The sequence below is a fragment of the Heterodontus francisci genome, chromosome 1, assembly GCF_036365525.1.
Source record: "Heterodontus francisci isolate sHetFra1 chromosome 1, sHetFra1.hap1, whole genome shotgun sequence".
Lineage (NCBI taxonomy): Eukaryota > Metazoa > Chordata > Chondrichthyes > Heterodontiformes > Heterodontidae > Heterodontus > Heterodontus francisci.
In genome coordinates, this window is record NC_090371.1 from 103581306 (window position 1) to 103600199 (window position 18894).

Here is an 18894-nt window from a genome sequence, read left to right on the forward strand (position 1 = left end):
CAATAATGTACCAGCAGAGAGCACACAGAAGTAAGAAAAGTAGCAATATAAATTACATTTACCAACATGACGTTTATGACTATTTTGGATTACTGCCCATTATCCTAGGAGTCACAAAGCAGTTTTTTTGAATTGAGACAACTGTCAAACTCACCAACATTCTGTTTGCAACAGCAGCATGAAGAGGTGGCATTTCGATGTTATGAACAATTCGAGTCATCATTCGCATTAGGAGCTGCAGCTTTCTTCTGTTTTCCGGGGGCAAAAGAAGACAGCAAACTTGAAGTGCTTCAATACCATCTCGTTTTTGTTGCAGAAGACCTAGCTTTCGAAAAAGAGCAGTTAGACCAATAGCCACTGGGGCGACATCTGATTTCAGTTAAGAAATTTGAACTTGGACAAAAAAAAAAATGGAGAAATGGAAACTTCAAACAGAATGCACTGATTGAGCCACATTTTTCTGTAGCTGCTTCTTCACCACAAACTCACTAAAATCATCCCAAGCTTATGTAACACACAGTTTTAATCAGTATTTCTCTTTTATTCAAAGCAAATGTTTCAAACAACATTTTGGGTCATAATTCCAAAGAACCTTTATACAAAGTAAAAATAAAGCAAATTATGCAAGTGTTATGGACAGGTGGTAAGGGGTGTGAGTAGTTCCCACTGTATTTCTCCCAAATGACTGCAATTGTGTTGTGTTTAAAATGAGTTAGCCCGAGTGTTTTACTTTCCAAATAAACAGACAGTGACAAGTTTTCTGGTAGGTTTTAAACAGATTAACTATTTATTGAACAATATTAATTCCCAGAAATGTTCGCAGCACCACTCATGCACGCATTCACTCTCACATGCACTCTCAAAAAAGATAGAAGGTAAAGAGTAAGAGTTCAAGGTGTAGTAGGTATTCGTGGTTTACTGTAAACCTGTTGAATCTACTAAGTAGGACAGTCTCTTTTAAAGTTGCAGGCTTGGATTGTCTGTAGTCTCGAACTTGTTGAGGTGTTGTTTCAGACTGGAGGTGGCGGTCACTTTCAGTTCTCTGCTGCACTAAGCTGAAGGGTAGAATTAGCAACAGGGCTTCTTCTTGACTGGGCCGGATCTTTCTACAGCATTTCGTTGGACTGCTTTTCAGTGATGTTGCTGTGATCTCTCTCTCTCGCTCTCTCCAGAGGGTTACCTTTTAAGGTCAAAAATCCATCAATTTAGCGTCTCTGTTCGTTGACACAGCTTTCCCACCTGGTGTGACCATACAATGGACCAGGATGTGGAATTGATAGCTATCTATTAATGTTGGAATGGGTACTATTCTGTTATGATGTGTCTACTTCACAAGCTCTTTGTCTCAGAAGAAAACCATTCAATTTGGGAATATTTCTTTATGGTTTCAGGATGGGTGCAGTTGACACCTCGTCAGAGAGACAGTTTGAATACACAGGCCAAGTCATCAGGCCTTAGGCAGCCATCTTGCAGCACATTGTCCCCTTTTGTAAAAAAAAAGTCAATTTCAAAGAGTCCCCATTGAATAAAGTTTGTATCTTAAAAGTAGAAGTAGGATATATCTTAACTGTGCATGACACAAGTAAATTACAGGAAAGCAAAGCTTGCCACGAGGATAGCACTGTCTGCTGAAAATTATCTCTGAGCTTTAGTTCCTCGGTTATATATTTTATTTGCTGCTTTCAGTAAATATGACAGACCCATCCATTCTAAATTCATATTGGGAATTTGACTCACTTGTAGCCAACCTGGAACTCATGTATCTTATTAGCAAACTATGCAATAACTGGCTTCTTTGCTTTATTAGACATATTCCCAATTTCTCATTTTCCTGGTTTTCCATTTTAAAAAGCAAATTCCAATTTGAATTAAGCAAGGAAGAATATCTCATCACTACACTACCATTTACTGACATGGTGAGGTTATCTAATGAGCAATGCTGACATGTGAAAACCAAGGATTTATAGTTTCACCTTTAAATTGTTTGAGATTTTGAAAGCCAATGCATCAGCTTATCTGGACAAAACATTTGTTTTTCTTAGAAAAGTATTTAAATATTCTGGAGATTTACATAATTTGCAGAAGTTGCCCCAACGTAGGCTGAGGAATTAATATGTCCATTACAAGCTTGTTTGCAAAAGTGTGATCAGTATGCTCCATGAAGTTATCCTATGACTTTTCTTTATATGTCTACCATTTAAAGACTGTTTAGAATCAAATCCATGCAGCAGTCATATGATGACTGATTTGGCAATGCTTTAGTTGAACCTTTAAAAGACAGACTCATCAGACGATGTGCAATGGAAATAAATGAGCTGAGCCTGGACTGGATGCCCGAGTCAACAGCCTGTGCTGGTTGTATACAGTGGTACTCTTGGATAGGTACATGGAAGACAGTAGAATGAAGGGTATGTAGGTAGTTTGATCTTAGAGTAGGTTAAAGGTTCGGCACAACATCGTGGGCCGAAGGGCCTGTACTGTGCTGTACTGTTCTATGTTCTCTAATCCTCATTTTCCAAAATTTGGTGCTGCATGAAGTGTAACAAAATAATATGCGACAAAAAACAATCAAGATTTTATGGCACTAACATAGCATAGACACGTGAGGGAAAAAATGCAACATGCAGTTAGTTAAACCCTTTTGATTATTGTATTTGAACATATGCAAATCAGACTACAAATGCTACTAAAAAGAAATCTGAACATAAATAGCCAAGTTGATCAATAAAATACTATGAAAAAGACAAAACAAAAATAATTAATGTTTTAAATGACAATGAAAATAATACACAAAGAAAATGCCACTGAATGCTGAAACTGACATTCTGATTAAAAAGAAAATCACAATTCATGAATCAGCTGTTTAGAAGAACCCAGTAGTGAGAGGCTGACCAAAGAGGAGGATTGGTCATCTTTGGGTGCAGATGTTCTTATTGTTTAAATGAGGTTTTCCAGACATTACAAATATGGTGTAATTTAACATTGAGGAGATAATACATGCGCTTTAAAGACAATTTGTTCACCTATACCAACCTCTTAGTTATTTTGAACTAGGATAGAATATCTTCAATTGGCACTTGCTACAGGAATATTGTACAGCAGCATATTCACCTGCTGCACTGCATCCAATTGCTTCCACTATAACTTGGCTCCTAATTATGAATGTTGAGCTTCTGAATGCACAATAAATTAACCCTAGAAGCTTGCAAGCATGAACACAACTACTGTGATTTAAGGGCTGCAGAAGTGAAATGTGGAATGTTCTTTTACGCCCCTCCAAAAAGTGCATCCACCAATAAATCTATGGAAGTGGAAGCAAAAATATAATTACAGCTAGCAGACCATGCAGGTAGATAAAAAGTATAGAGTGCATTGTTTTATGTACATGAAAGAGTGATAAATCACAAAGTTGTAAATGCACTGATGTAAGGCAGGGGTGTCCAAGAGGCAGCCACCCGTAAGCCAAACACGGCCCATAAACACCTTTGATTTGGCAAGCAAAGCTCTTATTTGCTTTGCCTTTGTGAGAAAACACAAAAGAAAACTTTAGCAGCTTTCTATGGCCTGGAAGGCTGCAAGCAGCTGCTCTCTAATTGCTAGATTTTAAGAAAGGAGCACTCCACCAGTCGCAAGAAGCAGGAGCAGTTTCAAAGTTTGAAGGCTGTAGAGAAAGAACAGGGCCTCGCTTTGGGTGGATAGAAGTCTCTGTGTGTGTGTTTTGTAGATAGGGGCTCACTCTTTAAGTATGGTAATCTTAATTTTGGGATTTCCAATTCTTGTATTTTGGGGGAGATGGTCACAATTTTTCATTCATGTACAGGATGTGGGCTCAACTGGCAAAGCCAGCATTTATTGCCCATCCCTATTTGCCCTTGAGAAGTTGGTGGTGAGCCACCAGCTTGAACTGCTGCAGCTCGCATGGTGTAGTTACACCCACATTGTGGTTAGGTAGGAAGTTACAGGATTTTGACCCAGCGACTATAAAGGAATGGCGATGTATTTCAAGGTCAGGATGGTGTGTGATTTGGAGGGGAACTTGCAGGTGGTGGTGCTCCCCTGTGCCTACTGCCCTTGTTCTTCTAGAGGGCAGAGATTGCTGGTTTGGAAGGTGCTGTTGAAACCTTGGTGAATTACTGCAGCACATCTTGTAGATTGTACACACTGCAGCCACGTTGTGCCAGTGGTGAGAAAGTGAATGTTAAATATGCTGCATAGGGTGACAATGAAGCAGGCTGCTACACCCTGGATGGTGTTGCTTTAAATTTATTCATGGGATGTGGGTATCACTGGCAAGACCAGGATTTATTGCCTGATCCCCACGAGAAGGTGGAGGTGAGCTGCTTTATTGAAGTGCTGCAGTCCATGTAGGTACACCCACAGTGCTGTTGGGGAGGGAGTTCCAAGATTTTGACCCAGCAACAATGAAGGAACGGCTATAATGCTTCTGAGTCAGGATGGTGCGTGACTTATCAGAATGGCTGCAGCAAAGGCAGTGGCCATTCGTCCCTTCATGTCTGTGCTGGTTCTCTGGAAAAGCGACTCAGCTAGTCCCAATCCCCCACCCTTTCCTCGTAGTCTTACAAATTTTTTCACTTTGGAAAATTATCCAAATGCCTTTCGAAAGCCAATATTGAATTTGCCTCCATCACACGCTCAGGTAGTGATCTTCAGATCCCAACCACATGCTGCATAAAAAAGTTTTTCCTCATGTCACCTTTTGTTCTTTTGCCATTCACCTTAAATCAGTTTCCTTTGGTTCTTGATCCTTCCGCCGGTGGGAACAGTTTCTCCCCATTTACTCTGTCCAGACCCCTCATGATTTTGAACACCTCCATCAAATCTCCTCTCACCCTTCTCTTCGCCAACGAGAACAGTCCCAACTTCTCCTGGCTGAAATCCCTCAGCACTGGAATAATTCTCATAAATCTTTTCTGTACCCTCTCTACTGTCTTCACATCCTTCCTAAAGCGTGGTGCCCAGAATTAGACACAATACTCCAGTTGAGGCTAAACCAGTCTTTTATAGAAGGTTCATCATAACTTACTTGCTTTTTTACTTTATGCCTCTACTTCTAAAGCCCAGTATCCCATATACCTTATTAACCATTTTTTCAACCTGCCCTGCCACCTTCAACAAGTTGTGCATACATACCCCTAGGTACTGCTGCTCCTGCAACCCTTTTAGGGCGGCACAGTGGTTAGCACCACAGCCTCACAGCTCCAGTGACCCGGGTTCAATTCTGGGTACTGCCTGTGTGGAGTTTGCAAGTTCTCCCTGTGTCTGCGTGGGTTCCCTCTGGGTGCTCCGGTTTCCTCCCACATGCCAAAGACTTGCAGGTTGATAGGTAAATTGGCCATTATAAATTGCCCCTAGTATAGGTAGGTGGCAGGGAAATATAGGGACAGGTGGGGATGTGGTAGAAATATGGAATTAGTGTAAGATTAGTATAAAATGGGTGGTTGATGGTCGGCACAGACTCGGTGGGCCAAAGGGCCTGTTTCAGTGCTGTATCTCTAAACTAAACCAAATTGTATCCTTTATTTCATATTGCCTCGTTTCATCCTTCCTAACAAAATTAATCACATCACACTTCTCTGCATTAAATTTCATTGTCATGTGTCTGCTCATTACACCAGCCTGCCTATATCCTCTTGAATTCTATCACTATCCTTCTCATAGTTCACAATACTTCCAAGTTTTGGAAGGGAACTTGCAGGTGGTGGTGTTCTCATGTGCCCGCTGCCCTTATTCTTCCAGGTGGTAGAGTTCACGCGTTTGGAAGATGCTGTCGAAGGAGACATGGCAAGTTGCTGTAGTGCATCTTGTAGATAGTGCACATTGCTTCCACAGTACACCGGTCATGGTTAGCTTGAATGTTTAATGTGGTGGATGGGATGCCAATCAAGTGGGTGGTTTTGTTCTGGTTAGTGTCGAGCTTCTTCAGGTGTTGTTGGAGCTGCACTCATCCAGATAAGTAGACAGTATTCCAACAAACTTCTGCCTTGCGGCTTGTAAATGGAACAGGCTTTGGGAAGTCAGGAGGCGAGATACTCAGTGCAGAATTGCAGAATTCCCAACCTCTAACCTGCTCTTGTAGTCACAGTATTTATGTGGCTGGCCCAGTTAAGTTTCTGGTTAATGGCAATCCCCAGGAGTTTGATGGTAGGGGATTCAGCAATGGTTGGATTCTCTCTTGGAGATGATCATCGCCTGGGACTTGTGTGGCACGAATGTTACTTGCCATATACCAGCTCAAGCCGGAATGTTGTCCAGGTCTAGCCGCATGCAGGCATGGACCGCTTCATTATCTGGAGTAGTGAGTGGAATTGAACAGTGTGTAATTACCTCTGTACTTCCGGCTGAAGATGGTTGCAACACTGCAGCCTTGTCTTTTGCACTCACGTGCTATGCTCCGCCATCATTGAAGATAGGGATGCTCATGGAGCCTCCTCTTCCCATTATTTGATTAACCTTCCACCAGCATTCACAACTGAATACGACTGAATCAGATCAAATATCTGCAGTCCTTCAACTGTGGGATTGTTTAGGTCTGTCTATAGCAATGCTGCTTCTGCAGTTTAGCATGCTTGTGTTGCAGCTTCACCAGGTTGGTACTTTTTTTTGGTATGCCTGGTGCTGCTTTGGACATGCTCTTCTACACTCCTCATTGAACCAGGGCTGATCCTCTGGCTTGATGGTAATGGTAAAGTAAGGGATATGCCAGGCCATACTTTGGTATAAAATTCTGCTGCTGATGGTTCACAGTGTCTCATGGATGTCCAATTTTGAACTGCTAGATCTGTTCTGAATCTATCTTCTGTAGCTCAGTGGTAGTATCATATAACACGTGGAGGGTGTCCCCAGTGTGAAAGATAGATTCATCTGCGACAGGTAGATTGGTGAGGATGAGGTCAAGTAGGTCCCCACCCCCCATGTTGGTTCTCTCATTACCGACAGTAAGACTAATCCGTATCCTTCAGAACTTAGCCAGGTCAGTCAGGGGTGATACTACAGGGGTGCGCAGGCGGTGGCATAGTAGTATTGTCACTGGACTCGTAACCCAGAGACCCAGGATTTGTTCTGGGGACATGGTTTTGAATCCCACCACGCAGAAGGTGGAATTTGAATTCAATTAATAAATCTGGAATTAAAAGCCGGTCTAATGATGGCCATGAAACCATTGTCGATTGTTGTAAAAACCCATCTAGTTCACTAATGTCCTTTAGGGAAGGAAATCTGCTGTCCTTACCTGGTCTGGCCTACATGTGACTCCAGACCCACAGTAATGCGGTTAACTCTTATATGCCCTCTGAAATAGCCTAGCAAGCCACTCAGTTGTATCTCACCACTACAAAGTCAATAAGGAATGAAACCGGAAGGACCACCCAGCATTGACCTAGGCAGCAGAAACGACAACAGCAAACCCAGCCCTGTCAACCCTGCAAAGTCCTCCTTACTAACAAACATCGGGGGGATTGTGCCAAAGTTGGGAGAGCTTTCCCACAGACTAGTCAAGCAACAGGCTGACATAGTCATACTCACGGAATCATCCCTTACAGACAACGTCCCAGACATTGCCATCACCATCCCCAGGTATGTCATGTCCCACTGGCAGGTCAGACCCAGCAGAGGTGGCATACAGTGGGGAGGGAGTTGCCCTGGGAGTCCTCAACATCGACTCCAGACCCCATGAAGTCTCATGGCATCAGGCCAAACATGGGCAAGGAAACCTCCTGATTACCACCTGCTGCAGCCCACCCCCCCCCCCAAGCTGATGAATCAGTACTCCTCCAAATTGAGCAGCACTTGGAAGAAGCACTGAGGGCACAGAATGTACACTTGGTGGGAGACTTCAATGCCCAACACCAAGAGTGGCTCGGTAGCACTACTACTGACTGAGCCCCAAAGAATATAGCTGCTAGACTGGGTCTGCGGCAGATGGTGAGGAAACCAACAAGAGGGAAAAATATACTTAACTTCGACCTCATCAATCTGCCTGCCACAGATGCTTCTGTGGCACTACCACCGTGTGAAATGGAATAAATTTTGAACAGATCTAGTAATGCAAAACTGGGCATCCAGGAGGCACTGTGGGCCATCATCAGCAGCAGAATTATGCTCAACCACAATCTCCAACCACATGGCCCAGCATTTCATCCACTCTACCATTACCATCAAGCCAGGGGAACAAACCTAGTTCAATGAAGAATGCAGGAGGGCATGCCAGGAGCAGCACCAGGCATACCTCAAAATGAGGTGTCAACCTGGTGAAGCTACAACACAGGAACACTTGCATGCCAAACTGCATAAACAGCATGCGATAGACAGAGCGAAGCGATCCCATAACCAACAGATCAGATCTAAGCTCTGCAGTCCTGCCACATCCAGTCGTGAATGGTGGTGGACAATTAAACAACTAACTGGAGGAGGTGGCTCCTCAAATATCCCCACCCTCAATGATGGGGGAGCCCAGCACACCAGTGCAAAAGATAAGACTGAAGCCAGAAGTGCTGAGTGAATGATCCATCTCAGCCTCCTCCTGAGGTCCCCAGCATCACAGATGCCAGTCTTCAACCAATTCGATTCACTCCACGTGATATCAAGAAACGACTGAAGGTACTGGATACTGCAAAGGCTATGGGCCCTGCAACATTTCGGCAATAGTACTGAAGACCTGTGCTCCAGGACTTGCCGTGTCCCTAGCCAAGCTGTTCCAGTACAGCCACAACACTGGTATCTACCCGACAATGTGGAAAATTGCCCAGGTGTGTCCTGTACACAAAAAGCAGGACAAGTCCAACCTGGTCAATTACCACCCCATCAGTCTACTCTTGATCATCAGTAAACTGATGGAAGGTGTCGTCGACAGTGCTATCAAGCAGCACTTACTTAGCAATAACCTGCTCAGTGATGCTTGGCTTGGGTTCCGCCAGGGCCACTCAGCTCCTGACCTCATTACAGCCTTGGTTCAAACATGGACAAAAGAGCTGAATTCAAGAGGTGAGGGGAGAGTGAATGCCCTTGATATCAAGGCAGCATTTGACTGGAGCATAGCATCAAGGAGCCCTCGCAAAACTGGAGTCAATGGGAATCAGGGGGGAAACTCTCCGCTGGTTACAGTCATACCTAGCACAAAGGAAGATGGTTGTGGATGTTGGAGATCAGTCATCCCAGGTCCAGGAAATCACTGCAGGAGTTCCTCAGGGTAGTGTCCTAGGCCCAACCATCTTCAGCTGCTTCATCAAAGACCTTCCTTCAATCATTAGGTCAGAAGTGGGGATGTTTGCTGATGATTTGTGTAATGTTCAGCACCATTCGTGACTCCTCAAATACTGAAGCAGTCAGTGTAGAAATGCAGCAAGACCTGGACAATATCCAGGCTTGGGCTGATAAGTGGCAAGTAATATTTGGGCCACACAAGTGCCAGGCAATGTCCATCGCAAAGAGAGAATCTAACCATCTCCCCTTGATGTTCAATGGCAGTACCATCGCTGAATCCCCCCACTATCAACATCCTGGAGGTTACCATTGGCCAGAAGCTGAACTGAAGTAGCCACATAAATACCACGGCAACAAGAGCAGGTCAGAGGCTAGAAACGCTGCAGTGAGTAACTCACCTCCTGACTCCCCAAAGTCTGTCCACCATCTACAAGGCACAAGTCAGGAGTGTGATGGAATACTCTCTACTTGCCTGGATGAGTGCAGCTCCAAAATCACTCAAGAAGCTCGACACCATCCAGGACAAAGCAGCCTGCTTGATTGGCACCCTGTCCACAAACAAACATTCACTCCCTCCACCACCGACGCACAGTGGCAGCAGTGTGTACCATCTACAAGATAAACTGCAGCAACACATCAAGGCTCCTCAGACAGTATCCTCCAAACCCACGACCTCTACCACCTAGAAGGACAAGGGCAGCAGATGCATGGGAACACCACCATCTGCAAATTCCCCTCCAAGCCACACACCAACCTGACTTGGAACTATATCACTGTTCCTTTACGGTCGCTAGATCAAAATCCTGGAACTCCCTTCCTAACAACACTGTGGGTGCACCTGCCCCACATGGACTGCAGCAGTTCAAGGCGGCAGCTCACCACCATCTTCTCAAGAGCAAGTAGGGATGGGGACTAAATGCTGGCCTAGCCAGTGACGCCCACAGCCCATGAACGAATATAAAAAAAACCCAAGCTGTTTTTGAACAGCCCAACCCAGAATACACTGTGTCCTTGCTACGCTCAGTGCTTCTTCCAGTTGGTGTTCAACATGGACCATCATTTTCCAGTCCTCACTGGATACAGGTATGGTGCCGGAGGATTGGAGAACTGCTAACGTTGTACTTCGGTCTATGCATCGCTCCCTTTTTAAACAGAAGAATCACAGGCCAGTCAGTCTAACCTCACTAGTGGGCAAATTATTGGAATCTATTCTGCTGGATATGCACCTCAAGTGCCGTAATCTGCAGGGCTACAGAAGGTGGAATCAGAATAAGTGGATCGTTTTTTGGCTGGCACAGACATGATGGGCCAAGTGGCCTCTTTCTGTGCCTTAAACTTTCTATGATTCTATGGAGGAGCATTGATTCATGAATTGAAGGAGAGCAGTAGGTGCTGTTACCCACATTTGATCCGATACCATGAGACTTCATGGGTTCTGGAGTTAATGTTGAGAACTCCAAGGGTTACTCCATCCCGACTGTATACTACTATGCTGCCACCTTTGGTCAATCTGTCCTACCAGTGGGACAGAACATACCCAGGGATGATGATGATGGAGAACTCTGGCATGTTGACTGAAAAAGTTACAATTCCATGAGTATAATTACATCAGATTTTTTCTCGACTAGTCTGTAGGACAGCCATAGACACAGAATTTTGAAGGCAAAAGGAAATTAACATAAGTTACACAGAAACTTGCTGTCCAGAATAGCATCCATCATGCAGGTCCATGGAGGAAATTATAGAAACCTCCTGGTGAAGTTGGTCTGAGGATATAATTCATTTATAAATACGTAGCAGCCAATTCTAAAAGTCAACAACTGTACCGCCCACTTTAACTGTATGCTGGACTGAAAACATCAGGCGGTCACCCCAGCAACAATAAGCAATCTGAAGGGGCTTTGTAGATAGAGAAAAAAAAAGTTACTCCCTGGTGACTAAAGATTACTTTTATTCAAGTCAGTCATGAGAAAACCTTCAGGACTTCCATGCAGAGTTTGGGAACTATAAAAACATAGTCTACACTAGCTTATACAAATATTGATCTGTGTTAGCTGTGGCTCAGTTGCTGGCACTCATGCCTGAGTTAGAAAGGTTTCAGGTTCAAGACTACTCCAGGACAAAAAAATACCCAAGGCTGGCACTCCATTACCGTACTGAGGGATTGCTGTTGGAAGTGTTGTCTTTTGGACAAGAGGTCCCACCTGTCCTCAGTTGGATGTAAAAGATCCCATGGCACTCTTTGAAGAGAAGCAGGGTAGTTATCCCCAGTGCCCCAGTCAACAGTTATCCCTCAATTAGCATCACAAAAAAAACAGGTTATCTGATCATCATCACATTGCTGCTTGTGGGGGCTTGCTGTGTGCAAATTGGCTGCAGCATTTCATACTTTACAACAGTGACTACACTTCAAAAGTATTTCATTGGCTGTAAAGCACTTTGAGATGTCCAGTGGTTGTGAAAAGCACTATATAAATGCAAGACTTTTTTTTTTAAAACTCAGCCTAAAGCACAAGTTCTAAATTATGGCAAATAAACATATCTAGCACAGACAAAAAGAATCCATTAGCACCAGTAATTAAAAGGAACCTTCAATATTTTGGCTACCTCGTCAAGTCATTCAAAAGACCCTCAACAGTTTGGCATCAATAATCTGAATCATATTGATTGATAAGTCACCGGATACCATTTTCATGCAAAAAAAAAGTACTTCCTCCCCCCACCCCCAAATTACAAGGACATACTGGGGATATTGTTGACACTCAAGGTGGAAGATTGGAAGTTAGCAACTGACTAAAAAAGGGGTGAGGCCTTATCTCCACTGTTGGGAAAGTGTTTGAAAGTATTCAGGGATAATATAGGGGAAGTATCTAGAGGGGCATGCACTAATCCAAAAGGAATCAGCATGGTTTTAGAAGAGAGATGTCATGCTTGACTAATTTATTGAATTTCTTTGAGGAAATTACAGACCAGTAGATAGATTTCAAGAAGCAGTTGGCACTGTCCCACACAATAGGCTGCTAAACAAGGGCCAACGGTATTAAAAATGGAAGATGGAAATGGTTGGTTGGTAGCTAACAACTGAGTAATAATGCATAGTCTGGTATCTGGTCAGCAGCCTGCTACCAGTAGAGTTACACAAGGTTGAGTGTCGGCATCCAAATCATTTGGAGGAAGGAATGGTGTCTGGAATGTCAAATTTGCAGGCAAATGATGAATACCAATGCACAATAGGTTTTGTAAGGAACTTGGCTGGTCTTGTCAAATAGGGTTCAGGGTTATCAGAAATGCAAAGAGAATTTTGTGGATTGTTAGGTCAGATAAGGTCTTCTCTTGCCTATTGTAAAATAGGTTGCTCGCAATGAATTTAGAAATATGTGATTTTTACTTAGAGTTATGTCTTCTTAAATACCCACCTAACATGTTAATAAAGAGTTCATAGAACTCAAATGTCAGCAATGGCTCCTTTGGCTTTTGAAAGTAATCTGCTATTGTCTTGAAAACATCCCTTTCAAACCCTGGGTACATGGGTCGGTTCAATTCACTTCCATTTGGCCCTAAAAGAAAAAAAATAGAATGGTTACACATATGGGTTGATTCAGCACAAAATAGAATCATAGAATGGCTTCCTTCTGTGCTGTAACCATTTGGCCAGTTGTATCTGTGCCAGCGCTCTAAGCAATTTAGCTAGTCCCACTCTCCTGCCTTTTCACCATAGCCCTGCAAATTTTCTCTTTACATAATTAACCAATTCCCTTTGAAAGCCATGATTGAATCTGCCTCTACCACACTGTCAGACAGTGCATTTCAGATCCTAACTGTAATAGAAGGGTCTGAAAGGGTTAATGTTTGGGGCAGTGGGAGTAACACCTCCCACTGTGATGATGACATAAGACATCACGTGTGTAATAGGCTTGGGAGAAGCAAGAAACATCATGAGAGCAGAAGCCAGACAGGCTTATGGGAAGTGTATATAGTCCATGTAATTATAATAAATGAGTTACTGTTTAGATTTATAACGACTCCGAGATCTCTATAACCCAAGCTCAACCTAGCATCTGAAATGCTAACAATATACAACACTAAACACTCGCTGCGTTAAAAAGATTTTCATGTTGCCTCTGATTCTTTTGTCAATCACCTTAAGTCCGTGCCCTCTGGTTCTCGACCCTTCTGCCAAAGGGAACAGTTTCTCCCAATCTACTCTCCAGACTCCTCATGATTTTGAACATCTCTATGAAATCTCCTCGCAACTTTTTCTTCTCCAAGGACAGCAGCCCCAGCTTCTCCAATCTATCCTAATTAAAGTCTCTAATCTCTGGAACCATTCTAGTAAATCGATTCTGCATGCTCTCTAATGCCTTCAGATCCTGCCTAAGTGTAGTGCCCAAAATTGAACATAATACTCCAGTAGAATCTGAACCAGTGTTTTATAAAGGTTCACCATAACTTCCTTGCTTTTGTGTACTCTGCCTCGATTATAAAGCCCAGGATCCCATATGCCTTTTTAAACCACTTCCTCAACCTGCCCTGCCACATTCAACAATTTGGGCACATATATTCCCAGGTCTCTTTGCTCCTGCACACCTTTTAGAAGTGCATCCTTTCTTTTATATTGCCATTCCTTGTAATTTCTACTAAAAGGAATCACTTCACACTTCTCTGCATTAAAATTTCATCTGCCACATGTCTGTCCACTCCACCTACCTGTATGTTCTCTTGATGTCCATCACTATGAGAGGTGATCTCATTCAAGCATACAAAATTCTTACGGGGTCAACAGGGTCGATGTAAAAAAGAGGTTTCTCCAAGCTGGTGAGTCTAGAACCAGGCGATACAGTCTCAGAATAAGGGGTAGGCCATTTAGGACTGAGATGAGGAGGAATTTCTTCACTCAGAGGGTGGTGAATCTATGGAATTCTCTGCCCCAGAGGGCTGTGGAGACTCAGTTGTTGAGTATGTTCAAGACTGAGATGGATAGATTTCTACATATTAAAAATAAAGGATACAGGGATAGTGCAGAAAAATGGTGTTGAAGTAGATCAGCTATGATCGCATTGAATGGCAGAGCGGGCTCGAAGGGCTGAATGGCCTACTCCTGCTTCTATTTCTTATGTCCTTATGTTCTACCCCCCTCAGTTAACAATACTTCCAAGTTTTGCATGATCTGAACAGATCAGATCAAAGCTCTGTAGTCCTGCCACAGCCAGCCATGAATGGTGGCGGACAATTAAACAACTAACAGGAGGAGGCAGCTCCACAAATATCCCCAATCTCAAATGATGGGAGAGTCCAGCACATCAGTGCAAAAAGAAAAGGCTGAAGCATTCACAACCTCTTCAGCCAGAAGTGCTGAGTGGATGATCCATCTTGGCCTCCTCCTGAGGTCCCCAGCATCACAGATGTCAGTCTTCAGTCAATTCGATTCACTCCATGTGATATCAAGAAACAGCTGAAGGCACTGGATGCTGCAAAGGTACTGACAACATCCCTGCTGTAGTACTGAAGACTCGTGCTGCAGATGGATCCGCACCCCTAGCCAAGTTGGCCAGTCCAGCTACAACACTGACATCTAAATATTGCCCAGGTATGTCCTGTACACAAAAAGCAGGACAAATCCAATCCAGCCAATTACCGCCTCATTAATCTACTCTCGAATAACAAAGTGATGAAGGGGTCGTAAACAGTGCTATCAATCACCACTTACTCAGCAATAATCTGCTTGCGGATGCTCAGTTTGTGTTTTGCCAGGGCCACTTGGCTCCCTGACCTCATTACAGCCTTGGACAAAAGAGCTGAACTCCAGAGGGGAGGGGACAGTGACTGCCATGGATATCAAGGCAGCATTTGACCAAGTGTGGCATCAAGGAACCCTTGCCAAATTGAAGTCAATCAGAATCAAGAGGAAAACTCTCCACTGGTTGGAGTCATAAATAGCACAAAAGATGATGGTTGTGGTTGTTGAAGGTCAATCATCTCAGCCCCAGGACATTGCTGCAAGCGTTCCTCAGGGTAGTGTCCTAGGCCCAACCATCTTCAGCTGCTTCAATGACCTTCCCTCCATCATAAGGTCAAAAGTGGGGATGTTTGCTGATGATTGCACAATGTTCAGTACCGTTCTCAACTCCTCAGGTACTGAAGCAGTCTGTGTCCAAATGCAGCAAGACCTAGACAACATTCAGGCTTGGGCTGATTAAGTGGCAAGTAACAATCATGCCACACACGTGCCAATGACCATCACCAATAAGAGAATCTAACCATCTCCCCTTGTTCAATGGCATTACGATCACTGAATCCCCCACTATCAACATCCTGGGATTACCATGGACCAGAAACTGAACTGCAGCAGCCACATAAATACTATAAGAGCAGGTCAGAGACTGGGAATTCAGCAGCAAGTAACCCACCTCCTCCCCAAAGCCTGTCCACCATCTACAAGGCACAAGTCAGGAGTGTGATGGAATACTCTCCACTTGCCTGGATGTGTGTAGCTCCAACAACACTCAGGAAGCTCGACACCATCCAGAACAAAGCAGCCCGCTTGATTGGCACCCCATCCACCCATCTTAAACATTCACTCCCTCCACCACCAACGCAGTGGCAGCAGTGTGCGCCATATACAAGATGCACTGCAGCAACTCACCACACCTCCTTCAACGGCACCTTCCAAACCCATGACCTCCTCCACCTAGAGAGACAAGGACAGCAAACGCATGGGAACATGACCTGCAAGTTTCCCTCCAAGTCACAGACTTCTTTGATTTGGAAATATATCGCTGCACCTTCACGATCATTGGATCAAAATCCTAGAACTCCCTCCTTAACAACACTGTGAGTGTACCCGTACCAGATGGACTGCTGCGGGACATGAAGGCAGTTCACCACCACTTTCTAAAGGGCAATTAGGGATGGGCAACATATGATGGCCTTGCCAGCACCCATGAAAAAAAAAATCTGCTACTTTTAGAATTGAGCCCTGCACACCCAAGTCTAGGTCATTAATATAGATCGAAGAAAAGTAGTGGTCCTAATACTGACCCTGGAACACCCCACTTCCCAACCTTCCCCCATTCCGATAAACAACCAACCATTCACCGCTATTCGGTTTCCTGTCACTCAGCCAACTTAGTATCCACAATGTCACTGCTCCTTTTATTCCATAGGCTTCAACTTTGCTGACAAGCTTGTTTTGTGGCACTTTATCAAACAGCTTTTGAAAGTTCATATATACCACATCAACTGCATTACCTTAATCAACCCTCCCTGTTGCTTCATTGAAAAATTAAAATCAAATTAGTTAAACACAATTTTCCCCCAACAAATCAGTGCTGGCTTTCCTTAATTGATCCACATTTGTTCCAGTGACTGAATTTTGTCCCAGATTATCATTTCTAAAAACTTTCTCACCACTGAGGTTAAACTGACTGGCCTGTAATTGCTGAATTGATCTTTAGACCTCTTGAACAGGGGTGTAACATTAGCAATTCTCCAGTCCTCTGGTACCAAGGAGGATTGGAAGATGAGGCCTCTGCAATTTCCACCCTTACTTCCCTCCATATCCTTGGATGCTTCTGGCCTGGCCCTGGTGACTTATCAGCTTTAAGTACAGCCATCCTTTCTACCACCTCCTCTATCAAATTTTAGACTATCCAATGTCTCAACTACCTCTTCTTTCACTATAACTTTGGCAGCATCATCTCCCTTCGTAAAGACAGATGCAAAGTACTCGTTTAGTACCTCAGACATGCCCTCTGCCTCCATGCATAAATCCCCTCTTACGTATCAGCGCTGCTCCTTTTAACCACCTTTTTACTATTTACATGCCTATAGAACACTTTACAATTACCATTTATGTTGGTTGCCAGTCTCTTCATACTCTTTGCTGCTCATTTCTTTTTTCACTTCCCCTCTGAACATTCCATTTTCAGCCTGGTTCTCACTTGTATTATCCATCTCTCATCTGTCTTACGCATCCTTTTTCTTCTTCATCCCACTCTATATCTCTTGTCATCCAGGGATTTTGTTTATCCTACTTTTTCCAGTCATGGGAATGTACCTTGACCATACCTGACCTATTTCCTCTTTAAATTAGTTTTGCCTGTCAATTTGGATTCCAATTTTCCTGAGCCAGATCCTTTCTCACGCCAGTGAAATTGACCTTTCCCCCCCAATTAGATTTACTCTGGATTACTCCTTGTCCTTTTCCATAGCTAACCTAGATCTTATAATACAATGATTGCTGTCCCTGGCGCAGTGGTTAGCACCGCAGCCTCACGGCTCCAACAACCCGGGATCGATTCTGGGTACTGCCTGTGTGGAGTTTGCAAGTTCTTTCTGTGACTGCGTGGGTTTTCGCCAGGTGCTCCGGTTTCCTCCCACAGCCAAAGACTTGCAGGTTGATAGGTAAATTGGCCATTATGAATTGCCCCTAGTGTAGGTAGGTGGTAGGGGGAGGTGGGGATGTGAGAGGGTAATGGGATTAATGTAGGATTAGTATAAATGGGTGGTTGATGGTCGGCACAGACTCGTTGGGCCAAAGGGCCTGTTTCAGTGCTGTATCTCTAAATAAATAAAATAAAATAAATGTTCCCCTCCGGACACTTGATCCGCTTCTCCCGCCTCATTTCCTGGAGCCAGATCCGGCAATGCCTGCTTCCTTATTGGATTGGAAACATACAGGGCGGAATTTCATAGGATATCACCCCCCCCCCACCCCCAAACCGGTACAGATTCGGCGGTTAGTGGGGTGGGGGGGGCGGTGCAGGAGCAATGATGGCGCCTATTGCCTCCCACTCGCAACACAATTTTGTAGGTGCAGGATAGGCTGATGATAGCTTTCGTACCCAGAGGCCATTTAGTGGCTTATTAACAGCCACCTAAGGGCTTTTTACTGCTGCTGCTGGGATTTAACCAGTGGCAGGGGATGCAGGGTTGGGGGGGCCTCTGCCACGCTGGGAGGTCACCCAGTAAAGTGAGGCACTCTCCTTGGGGCGGGGTGCATGTAAGGCCCCGCCAGCAAATAAAGCACCTCCCTCCCCCAATTGCTGGAGCTTTCCAGACTGGCCCTGATGACCCTGCTCACTGACCCAAGATTCAGGTCTCCAGCGCTGGGACTGGTTCCAAGGTCTCTGAAGTGCCAGCAGCTCTTTGAGGCAGAATCCCTGTCTTTCAAGGGACAGGGATCCTGGCACAGGGCTGTTGACTGGCCTGGCACCGTAGAAATCGCTTGGAGGTAGTCTCTAGCTGGACAAGGTGGGATTCCCCCAGCTTTTTCAGCTCAGCACAGGAACCCTGCTGCAGGGAGAAAATTCCACCCACTGATGTGGAATACGGATCAGAAACTCTTCCCCCTCTCTGCCCTTTACACTATTAATATCCCACCCCATAGTTGGGATAATTAAAGTCCACCATTATAAATCAGGAGGTGGAAGGCAGAGAGGGACTTGGTGAAATTACAATCACCAGAGAAGCGGTACTGACCAAACTGATGGAGCTGTGGGCTGGCAAGGCCCCAGGTCCTGATGGGTTTCATCCTAGGGTCTTAAAAGAGGTAGTAGATGCGTTAGTGTTAATTTTTCAAAATTCGCTAGATTCTGGAAAGGTTCCATCAGACTGGAAAATAGCAAATATAACCCCTCTATTCAAGAAGGGGGTGAAGGGGGGGGGGGGGGGTGA

At 44.4% G+C, this 18894-nt stretch overlaps 1 protein-coding gene across 1 annotated transcript in view; it reads right to left on the reverse strand.

Annotated features, from left to right (window-relative positions):
- The window catches only part of LOC137371371 (DEP domain-containing protein 1B-like), a 72075-nt gene that overhangs the window by 19262 nt on the left and 33919 nt on the right, over nt 1–18894 (reverse strand). Inside the window, exons 7-8 of the mRNA XM_068033861.1 lie at nt 12636–12776; nt 155–321 (exon numbers count right to left, since the gene is read on the reverse strand). Coding sequence (XP_067889962.1) covers nt 155–321; nt 12636–12776 — 308 coding nt within the window. The remainder of the gene's footprint in view (nt 1–154; nt 322–12635; nt 12777–18894) is intronic.